We start from the raw sequence: 11,591 nt of genomic DNA on the forward strand, positions 1-11,591 counted from the left end.
TAAATTACAATTATTTAGACCGAGAGAGTGAGATGATCTTCAGACAAGCCATTAGAAAATACTTTTTTTTTGAAGATTTATTTATTTATTTATATAAGAACCAGGGTACGGGCCAGATGCCTGGGAGGGTGAGAGGATTCACCAGAGACAGAGCAGGGAACAGAACATCAGACTGACGAAATACACTGCTGAGGGGAGCAGCAGGCACGACAGGAGAGGTTTGCTATGCCATGCGGGACCCTCGCCCTTCGGCCAGGATCGAATAGGCGCTGCAGAGGCTGCGGGCAGCTTCACACACGGCGCTCAACAGCCTGCGCCACCAGGGTAGGCCCTAGAAAATACTCTTAACATGACATTAAGGCAACAAGTACTCATCATTCTTTCAAAATTGTATAGCACCAATGAAAGTTATTTAATGATAGAATTATGTGTAAGAAGTACTTTTATATAGGGCCTCCCTGGTGGCGCAGGCAGTTGAGCGCAGTGCTATGAAGCTGTCTGCAGCCTCTGCAGCGCTGGTTCGATCCCCACCTGCCTCGGCGCAACCCACATGGCAAGCGTACCTCTCCTGTCTCGTCTGCTGCGCCCCTCAGCAGTGTACTTCGTCAGTCTACCTGTTCTGTTTCCCACTCTGTCTCTGGTGAATCCTCTCACCCTCCCATGCATCTGGCCTGTACCCCGGCTCTTGTATAAATAAAATAAATCTTTAAAAAAAAAATAAGTACTTTAATATATATTTTAGAGTCATAGCTCTCATTGATTCCATCAACTATTTTCATCTCAGGTTAAAATTTTATGATTTTTCTGCTTGCTAATATTGTATCATCAATAGAGAAAAAAAATAATTTGCAAAACAAAATTACATAAAATATTTTTATAAAAGCTTGGCAAAAAAAAAACGTCTGTTATGGTAGGTACAGAAAATAACTCAGGGATGATTCTTTTATGGCAATTTAAAATTGTTATAAGCAAAGGGAGGTTTTTCTTTCATAAATTTTTTTCTTCATTTTTGTGCTTAATATTACAGTCTTCCTACAGATGTCTTAAAGATTGTATATTCTGTGGGTGCTCAGACCACAGCAGGATGGAATTACCTTTTAAACCAATATGACCTGTCAATGTCAGGTGCTGAAAAAATCAAAATTCTATATGCATTGTCAACCAGCAAAGACCAGGAGAAATTAATGAAGTAAGTGCATTAGTTAACTAAATTTTTAAAAATTAACTGATACAAATTCAGCGAAGTCCCCACATTTTCAGTCACAAATTAATTGAGTCAGAATTTGAATTGCCTTGACTTTGTCTCCAGAAAAATATATTGACAAAATGCAAACAGAGAAAACAGTTATTTCCTAGTAATTAATCGTTTAATTTATCAAATAACTGTGCTCTCTTTTCAGAATCGTAAAGGAAAATTATTATTGTAAAAATATATTCTTGTATGTAAGATGCTAATTGAATTTTTTTGAACTAATGAATAAATAAGATTACTGCTAGAGGGTCTTCCTGGTGGTGCAAGGGGTTAAGCATGCACTATGAAGCAATCCGTAGCCTCTGCAGCACGAGTTCGATCCCCAGCTGGCCAAGGAGCAACCCTCATGGCGCAGCAGATCTCTCCAGTCTCACCCGCTGCTCCCCTCAGCAGTGTATTTCAGTCAGTCTGCCTGTTCTGTTCCCCACTCTGTCTCTGGTGAATCCTCTCACCCCCTGCACCCCACATCTCTGGCCTGTACCTCAACTGTTGTATGCATAAATAAATAAATCTTTAAAAAAAAAGATTACTGCTAGAAAAAAGTAACTGCAGTGTTTAAAATATTAGCTAATAGGGTATTTATTAATGTTTTTGGTAAATCAAATTTTTATGATTACTCTTTCCATTTTATTCTTTTACTATATTGGTAACCTATAATTTCCATTACAAAACACATGCCATGAAAAATCAAATGGTTTTTATTTCTTCAGATTAATTGAACTAGGAATGGAAGGAAAGGTTATCAAGACCCAGGACTTGCCAGCTCTTCTTCATGCAATTGCCAGAAATCCAAGTGGGCAGCAATTAACCTGGAATTTTGTAAGAGAAAACTGGGCGCATCTCCTAAAGAAGTTGGTATTCTTTTACATTCAACGTGTGCTCTTCCACCTAGATGTCTCACTTGCTTAAGACTTAGTGTAATCAAATGTCCCCAAGGCATATAAATGATACCATTTTTAGCCTAATATCAAGATGAAGTCTGTCAGCTTTAAAACTCAATTTACCAATTTGTCCTATCCAAGTGTAAGAGAGAGGAATGAGAAGAGGGGAATAAGAACAGATTTGTCTCATTCAGTCCAAGCAAAGACTTCCTGGGAGCGAATATCAGCTGAGTTAAGTCACCAGCCTTATTCCCTTGGAGGGCTTTCCCCAGTCCAGAAAAAAATCCAGTGAAGTCATATTTGGTTCCTCAAGTTTATTTCACTTGTTTTGCTCTGTTAATATAGTTTTGATCTGGAGAAAAAATATGTGTAATTTTGTTGAGAGCTAATCTCCACCCCTGTTTCTCTCCACCTCTGTTTCCTGAGATGAGGAAGGAGAGACTTTGGAGTAGCTAAAAGAAACCCAATCAGAAATGCTGGGGGAGACCCCTTCCAAAATTGATGGGTTCTGCATTTCTCTGGGTTTCAACTATTGGAGAACTAGAGTTCACTTCAGTATATGCTCATGAGCCTAAAATGTTCCTGGAGAGAACAAACATGATTAATTTCATTGGAATGTACAAGATGGCAGTGCTTTCTCTTACAACAGACCTGTTGCAAAGGTGCTCAATCATTCCTTTTCCAAATCTAAAATGTTACTTGTGAACTACCTGCAAAGTATGCTGAATCAGAAAGCTATGCCATTTGTTCTGTTTATCTTAGTGTCAATTAGCATCTCTGATGTCAACTAGCCTGTATAATTCCTTCTTCCCACTCATTTCTAAGTTATAAAGGATTCAAAGTCCCTTCAGAAGAGAGCTTTGTATTAGCAAAAAGCACATTTACTCCCTCCTCCAAAACTTCAAAAAGTCCACATGAGACCAAAGGGTTAGAAACTGCTTAATATATATATATATATATATATATATTTCCTTAAAGAAACTAATGGAACGATTGGGTTTTTTGTTTTTTTGTGGGTTTGGTTTTTTTTTGCATAACCATCAGTTCCCTTTTAAAGTGATCAGAATTTTTCTGCAATGCTGTAGATCTGCTTTGTAACTGGAGATTGTGCTCCTGCATGACCTTGTGCAGAGCCTGGACTTGCAAACTTTTTTTTGAGGTGTAGCTGTGCTTTATTTTTTCATCTTGAATCCCTTTGACCCCACTACAAATTCTCTGTTTAAAACACTGGGTTGAAGGATGCAGTCTGATTGTGAATGATAGCTTGACCTTGTCACAATGCCTCAATAAATACATTCAAACACAGTGGTGTCCAAAATGAGATGAGACAGGGTGCAAGACAACACTTTGGCAGACAAGGAGAAAATTTTATTGTTTACCGTATATATTTTTTCTTAGGCTATTCAATTCTTTTTCATACATAACATAGTGTGTACATATAATTCATAAAAATAAAATATATTGGGAAGTTCTTATTCAAAAAATCTTTCCTGATGGCGTGCATAGTCAAAAAAGTCTAGACAACACTGCTTTGAACACAGACATCAATATAAACATGAATATAGCTGAAAAGTTAGGAATATTTCCTAAAATCCTTATCTCCATTTTTATTTTATGGTCAAATTTGATGAATTTCAGCATTGGAATTGTATTAGATGAGTATAAGAGTAATTCTTATGCATTTGGTAGGATCTATTACAGTGCAAAATTTTTATCATAGATCTATTAATGTTACATACTTTAAAACTATAACATATGGTAATAAATGTAAGGCTGTTATATCTATTAAATCTGTGGGGTTCCTTTTTTATTTTCAGATTTGACTTGGGCTCATTTGCTATGAGAATAATCATCTCTGGTACAACATCTCACTTTTCTTCCAAGGATGAATTGCAAGAGGTTCGTAACTATCGCTAACTGTTTGTTTAAGTTGTACAATTGAAAGTAAACTTGAATGTGATCTGTTTTGAAATTCTCATTTTATTAAAAGACAGTAAGCTCCTTGTCTAATGTCACACAGCAAATAAGTGGGACAAGACTAAAACCTGACTCTTAAATTATGGGCATTCATAGCATTCAAAATTAAAATTACACTTGAGAGTTAAGTCCTTTCTATAAAAAATAATAATTATGCAAAGGAAAAGAAGAAAATAAGCTTTTAAAGGTTGGCAGAGAAATGCTTGCACCTGTGTTTGTATTATTTGAAAGCTCTCTGAAAATTTTTTGTAAGAAAAAATGTTTTATAAACCATGTCAGTGACTCTTTTTTTGCCTTATTTATTTTTTTTTTTTAGGTGAAACTATTCTTTGAATCTCTTGAAGTCCAAGGATTACACCTGGATACTTTTCAAACTGTTCTAGAAACCATATCCAAAAATATTAAGTGGCTGCAGAAGAATCTTCCTACTCTGAGGACGTGGCTACTAGTTAACGTTTAAATAATCAATAGAAAGGACACATCAGTTATGGTTTTTGACAGCAAGAAGTGAGCAAAGTTCAAGTCAATGGTCTGGATGTTTTGTCTAACCAATAAGAAGCCACAAAAAAATCAGCCAATACAACTGTCTACTCTCACCTCTCAAGTTAGTTCAAATTTATAAGTACCTGAGATATGTGGAGATACAGAATCAACTGTATAAATATAGGTATAATAGTTTAGCCCCAACACAAACCTTTTCCATTGCTTCATAGGATTTTGTTTTAATGCTTTTTTAAGCTTTCCTTAGTATCTTAGTATTTTTCCCCAACCAGTTTTACCATCAAGGAATAATGGCCAATTCATTAATCTTTCATTTGTATCCTTCTATCTCATTTGCCCCCTCCTTCAAGTCATCCTGAACAGTTAATTTAATTTTTACCATTCATGAAAAATCTGATACAAACTATGAAGCTTAAAGATGAGGAAAAGGGGCCTCCCCCAGTGGCGCAGGCAGTTGAGGGCAGTGCTGTGAGGCTGTCTGCAGCCTCTGCAGCGCGGGTTCGATCCCAGCCGGCCCGCGAGAATCCCACATGGCGTGGCAGTCCTCGCCTGTCTCGCCTGCTGCTCCCCTCAGCAGTGTATTTCAGTCAGTCTGCCTGTTCTACTCCCTGCTCTGTCACTGGTGAATCCTCTCACCCTCATGTGCATCTGGACTATAACCCCGGTTCTTATATGCATGAATAAATAAATCTAAAAATCAGGTAAAGGAGACTTTGTCAGCAAATCTCAAATTATTAGAAACTAGATGTCAGAACTTATCAAGGAAGCCAGGAAGGGCTCTTGGCCTGATCCTCACTTTGATGAAGAGCCTCAAGTTTAGTTTGATGAAGTCATTTTCAGATGAAGTGAAATCTGCAGTTGCAGCAGTACAGTTGCAGCAGGCCAAGAAGTGCTCTTGGCCTGATCCTCACTTTGATGAAGAGCCTCAAGGTTAGTTTGATGAGGTCATTTTCAGATGAAGTGAAATCTGCAGTTGCAGCAGTACAGGAGGGTAATTATTATCCACACCATTTTTTAAAAATCCATGTGCTATTGCATTTTTGATAAATCTTTTGAAAAGTTTTATTTATTTTTAAACTCCTTTTTTTTTTAAGATTTATTTATACAAGCACTGGGGTTCAAGCTGGAGGCGTGGGAGGGTGAGAGAATCCACCAGAGACAGAAGAGGGCGCAGAACAGGCAGAAGGACCAAAATACACTGCTGAGGGGAGCAGCGGGCAAGACAAGAGAGGTCTGCTGTGGACAGTCTCACAGTGCTGCACTCAGCCCGCTGCGCCACTGGGGAGGCCCTCTTTTGAAAAGTTTTAGAATTAGATTATATTTTGTATAGTTTGAAATATATACAAAATATATTTTGTATATATTTGAAATATATACAAAATATATATTTTGTATATTTTGTAGCCAGTGTGAGCATCTCTTCTTGTTTTAAGGTAACCTCTTGATCTGTAAAATGTCCTTCTAGATGCTTCTTTTAATTGTTTGAATAAGACATGTGGAATAAAAAAAAAAATCAGTCTCTATATAAATGTTAAACTTAATACATTTATGGGCCTCCCTGGTGCACAAGGTCTTAAGCACAGCACTGTGAAGCTATATGCAGCCTCTGCAGTGAGTTAGATCCCCAGCTGGCCAGGGAGCTACCCACAAGGCACGGCAGACCTCACCAGTCTCGCCCACTGCTCCCCTCAGTAGTGTATTTCAGTAGATCTGCCTGTTCTGTTCCCCGCTCTGTCTCTGGTGAATCTTCTCACCCCCTGCACCTCTGGCCTGTACCCCAGTTCTTGTATGCATAAATAAACAAATGTTTAAAAAAAACAATATATTTATGATCCCACATGAGTTAAAATGAAGATATATGTAAGTTCTAGAAAAAATTGAATCACTACCCAAATAATTGACTCACCTGGGAAGGCAGGAAAAATGGGAAAGGTATTATCCAATCCATTTTAGAGTGATATGGAACCTTTTCTTAGTGCTATAGTCAGAGAGAATACAGTTTGGATGGACCGTAGGCATCTCAATGTATGTTTTGTTAAGTTTGATTTCATATTATTTCTTGGACTCTCTGAAGCATTTTTGACTCTAGTTTTTCCCTGGCCAGGGTCATACTAAAGTCTGCATATTACCATTGTTATTACTATTCTAGAATTTATTAGTACTTTAGGAAATCGAAAGAGTAAAGAGCACTATTTTCCTACTTTGATAACATGTAAATTAAGAAGAAAAATGTGTATGACTTTGGGTACAGCTGTACTATCAACATTTCCATAAATATACAAAGTTCTCTCTTTTGTATCTTACCTACCCTTTATTTCCAAGTTTTAAATTCTTTTTCTCTTAGTTCCTTATTCAAATATATCTTTGATTCTTAAGATCTACTGAAACACACTGTTGAGGGGAGCAGCAGGGGAGGCAGGAGAGGTCTGCCCTGCCAGGTGGGTTGCTCCCTAGCCAGAGGGATCAAACTTGTGCTGCAGTGGCTGGTGATAGCTTGATAGTGCTGTCTTTAACCCCTGTGCCACCAGGGAGGCCCATGTCCTCCTTGGTGAACTGTCTGTTCAAATCTGCTATTCATTTATAATTGGGTTGTTTGTCATTATCGCTGTTGTTGTTGAATTGTAGGAAGTTTTTAATGTATCTTGGATATTAATACTTTATCAGTTATGTATTGGGTGAATATTTTCTTTAATTCAATGGGGTGATATTCTGCAGGGGAAGAGAAGGGAGTGGTATCAAAACAGGGGTGGGAAGAGCATAAGGAACAATGATGATAGTTCACTGGTGAATGGGTGGTGGGAATTTCACGAGGACTATGAAAATACATACATTGTATAAAAATGAATTATGATGTAAAAATATATAAAATAAAATAATAATTAAAGAAAATAATTCAATGGGGTGTCTTTCTTAAACTTCCATTTTTCTTTCACTGTGTAAAGCATTTTTAACTTGAGGTAATCCCAATTGTTTATTTTTGTTTTTATTTCTCTTGCATAAGGGCAAGTTACCAAAAACATCTTTTATCATTGATGTCATGGAATGTATTACCAATTTTTCTTCTATATATTTTATTATTGCAGGCCTAATATCAATCCATTTGGAATTTTTGTATGTATGAAGTTAGAATGATCTAACTTCATTCTTTCATGTATTAATTTCTAATTTTCCCAGCAGCATTTATTAAAGAGACTGTCCTTTCCCCATTGTATGGACATGAATGTTTTATCATTATCTCCGTTTTCAATTCTATTCCATTGATACATGTGTCTATTTTCATGGAAATACCATATTGCTTTTAATACTGTGGCTATATAGCAAAGTTTGAAATCAGATAATGTGGTTTTCCACTTCTCACCTTTTTGCTCAGGACTCCTTTTGCAATTTAAGGCCTTTTGTGCCATATAAATTACAGTATTTTTTGTTCAGTTTCTTTGAAAAATATTGCTGGCATTTTGGTGGCAATTGTATCAAATTTATGTATCATTTTATGCACGATAGTCATTCTGAGTGTATTTATTCTCCCCATTGATGAGCCTGAGATATCCTTCCATCTCCTTATGTCACTACCTAAGTCCTTTAATAACCTCTTTTAGTTCTCATTGTATAGGTCTTTTAGCTCCTTGATTAGGTTAATACTGAGATATTTAATTCTTTATGAAACAATTATAATAGAATTATTTTATTACTTTCTCTTGTTCTTGTTCATTGTTATAAAAAGCTATACGATTTTTGTATGTTGATTTTGTAAACTGCCGATTTGCTGTATTTATTATTTCTAACAACATTTTGATGGAACCCTTAGGATTTTCTTTATATAATATCATATCATCTGCAAATAGTGATAGTTTCACATTTTCATTTCCAACTTGGATTTTTTTTTTTTTTTAAAGATTTATTTATTTATACAAGCACTGGGTACAGTCAGAAATGCAGGCGGGTGAGAGAATTCACCAGAGCCAAAGCAGGGAACAGAACAGGCAGACTGACGAAATACACTGCTGAGGGGAGCAGCGGGCACAGCAGGAGAGGTCTGTCGCACCATGTGGGACCCTCGCTGGTGGCCGGGAATCGAACTGGTGCTGCAGAGGCTGCGGGCAGCTTCCCAGCCCAGCGCTCAACCACTGCGCCACCAGGGGAGGCCCCTCCAACTTGGATTTTATTTCCTGTTTTTGTCTGAGTCTCTGGCCAAAACCTCTAATTAAACATAAATGCTGACAATGGGCATCCTTGTCTTGTTCCTGATCTTAAGGGGAAAACTTTCAGTTTTCACCATTAAGTATGATATTGGTAGTTGTTTGTAATATATGGCATTAGTATATTGAGGTAGGTTTCTTCTAGTTCCATCTTATTTGGAGGTTTTTTTTTTTTTTTAGCATAAATAGGTGCTGAATCTTAACAAATGCCTCCATAAATATTATCCTATTATTTTTACCTTTACTGTTGTTGATATAATGCATTACATTATTGATACATATGTGTTAAACCATACTTGTCTTCCTGGTGTAAAATTGTTAAATTGATCATGTTGTATGACTCTGATCATGATGTATAATCCTCATGAAATGCAGCTGAATTCAACTTACTAGAATTGTCCTGAAGATTTTTGTGTCAATGTTAACCAGGGATATTGAGCTATAATTTTCTTTTGCTCTGTTTTCCGTATTAGGGTAGTGTTGGTATCATGAAATGTGTTAGCATTCCCTCTTCTTTCTTTCTTTTTTTTTTAAATATTTATTTATTTATTTATTTAGTTAGTTAGTTAGTTAGTTAGTTATTTTTATTCAAGCACTGGGTACAGTCAGAAGCGTGGGAGGGCGAGAGAATTCACCAGAGCCAGAGCGGGGAGCAGAGCAGGCAGAAGGACCGAAGTACACTGCTGAGGGGAGCAGCGGGCGGCAGGAGAGGTCTGCGCACCATGTGGGACCCTCCTCTGGTGGCCGGGGAGTAGCCGGGGATTGAACCAGTGCTGCAGAGGCTGCAGGCAGCTTCGCAACCCAGCGCTCAACCGCTGCGCCACCAGGGAGGCCCCCTCTTCCTTTTTTAAAAACAATTTCAGTTACATGGGCATTAGTTTTCCCTTAAAGATTTGATGAAATTCATTTGTGAAGCCATCTGGTCCCAGGCTTTTGCTTTTCAGATATTTTTATTACTGTTTCAATTTCCATGCTTGTCATCAGTTAACAAGTTATTGTTCGACTCATCATTTCTTCCTGGGTCAGTCTTGGTAAATGACATTGATCTAGAAATCTGTCGTTTCTTCAAGGCTATTAAGTTTATTGGCATCGAATTATTCACTTATGATCCTTTGTATTTCTGTGCTATGTGGGATGATTGCTCCTCTTTCAGTTGTGATTCTCTTTATTAATGTTTCCTCTTGTCTTTGTTAGTCTAGATAGAAGTTTGTCTTTGCTGCCTATCTTCTCAAAGAGTCAATTCTTAATTTCATTGATTGATGTTTATATAGGCTCATTGATCTCTATTTCATCGATTCCTACTATTTCCTTCTGTGCACTAACTTTGGATCTTGCTTGGTCCTCTTTTTGAAGTTGCTTTAGATGCAGAAGCATTGTTTATTTGGGATTTTACTTGCTTCTTATTGTGATCCTTAATGCAATTATCTTCTCCCTTAAGACAACTTTGCTGCATCCCATAGATTCTGGTAGTTTGTATCATCATTTTTATTCTTTTCAAGGTTTTTTTTTGATTCATGCTTTAATTTCTCCTTTCATGCAATAGCTATTAAGCAGCATGTTTTTTTTTCTTCACGTATTTGAAGTTTTTTCTATTTAAAATTTTTGTTGTTGTTGTTTTTCTAACGTAATATTATGGTCAGAGAGAGTACTTTGTATATTTTTTTAAAGATTTTTTTTTTTATGCATACAAGAACTGGGGTACAGGCCAGAGGTGGGGGTGGTGGTGAGAGGATTCACCAGAGACAGAGCAGGGAATAGAACAGGCAGACTGACTGAAATACATGGCTGAGGGGAGCAGGGGGATGTCAGGAGAGGTCTGCTGTGCATATGGGTAACTCCCTCACCGGGGATTGAACTTGTGCTGCAATGGCTGCAGACACCCTCATAGGTTGCATCTTAACCCCTTGTGCCCTTGTGTGTTTTATGTGTACTTGAAAAACCTGTATATGAAGTGGTTTTTAGGTAGATTCTTCCGTAGATGTCTGTTGAATCTATTTTGTTTACCTCTTCATTTGAGGTCATTGTTTTCTTATTTATTCGTTGTCTTGTTGATCTGTCTACTGTTCTTCTTGCTTGAGACCCTGTAAAGGCAGGACAGGCCACAGTGCAGTTTTCCTGATCCCATGCAGACCGGGTAAAGGAGGAGTCAGAGTCCTCAGTGGTTTTTTGCAGGTTTTTTAATTGGGGTTCACCAGGCATATGGCAGGCAGGGATGCTGGGGGGCCGGGAGGCTGGCAGTCCTCCCAGCCCCCAGCAAATCCTCACTCTATCTGGGCTCTCTGGTGATCTCAGCTTCTCTTCGGCTTCTGCTGCTGCTTTCTCGGCTTCTGGCATCCCTGTGACGCCGCCCTTAAAAAAGCACAGTCTTAGCGCAGGTGTACCCACTTCAGGCGCCCGCCATCAGGCATGCATTCAGGATCACAGGGTTCCCTCATCTATCCTGATGGCGGGAGAGCAGAAAAGCCTGATACCTTTTACCTTACCCTACAGACCCCCATGATGGGGACCATTATTTCTCTTTAAACTATCACAAAGGGCTCTTTCACTATTTTCATTTGTTTTTATTCTTCTTCCCCTATGTTGTTTTATTTGTGTATTCTCAAGCATTGTTTCTTTGAGCTCATTAATTCTCTCCATTTCTTTCTTTGTTGTTGTGGCCCTCACAGTTGTATTTTTTAATTAAGTCATGGTATTTCTTAGCTCATTTACTTCTAATTGTAACTGCGTCATATATTTTCTCTGCGTCATTCATATATATGTGTGTGTTTTTGTTTTGTTTGTTTT

General features: G+C 37.7%; 1 protein-coding gene across 3 annotated transcripts in view; it reads left to right on the plus strand.

Moving 5' to 3' along the window:
- Positions 1 to 7,474, plus strand: part of ERAP2 (endoplasmic reticulum aminopeptidase 2) — a 43,759-nt gene extending 36,285 nt beyond the window's left edge. For 2 of the 3 annotated variants that reach the window (XM_037530053.2, XM_037530052.2), the window contains exons 16-19: positions 1,028 to 1,189; positions 1,963 to 2,103; positions 3,951 to 4,032; positions 4,427 to 7,474. In XM_037530053.2, coding sequence (XP_037385950.1) covers positions 1,028 to 1,189; positions 1,963 to 2,103; positions 3,951 to 4,032; positions 4,427 to 4,570 — 529 coding nt within the window. In that variant the 3' untranslated portion in view covers positions 4,571 to 7,474. The remainder of the gene's footprint in view (positions 1 to 1,027; positions 1,190 to 1,962; positions 2,104 to 3,950; positions 4,033 to 4,426) is intronic. The other variant, XM_037530054.2, reaches the window with a different exon arrangement.
- The last annotated feature ends 4,117 nt before the right edge of the window (positions 7,475 to 11,591 follow it).

This window comes from Talpa occidentalis, unplaced genomic scaffold (genome assembly GCF_014898055.3).
Source record: "Talpa occidentalis isolate TD23 unplaced genomic scaffold, MPIMG_talOcc4v2.1 talOcc4.6, whole genome shotgun sequence".
Taxonomy (NCBI): domain Eukaryota; kingdom Metazoa; phylum Chordata; class Mammalia; order Eulipotyphla; family Talpidae; genus Talpa; species Talpa occidentalis.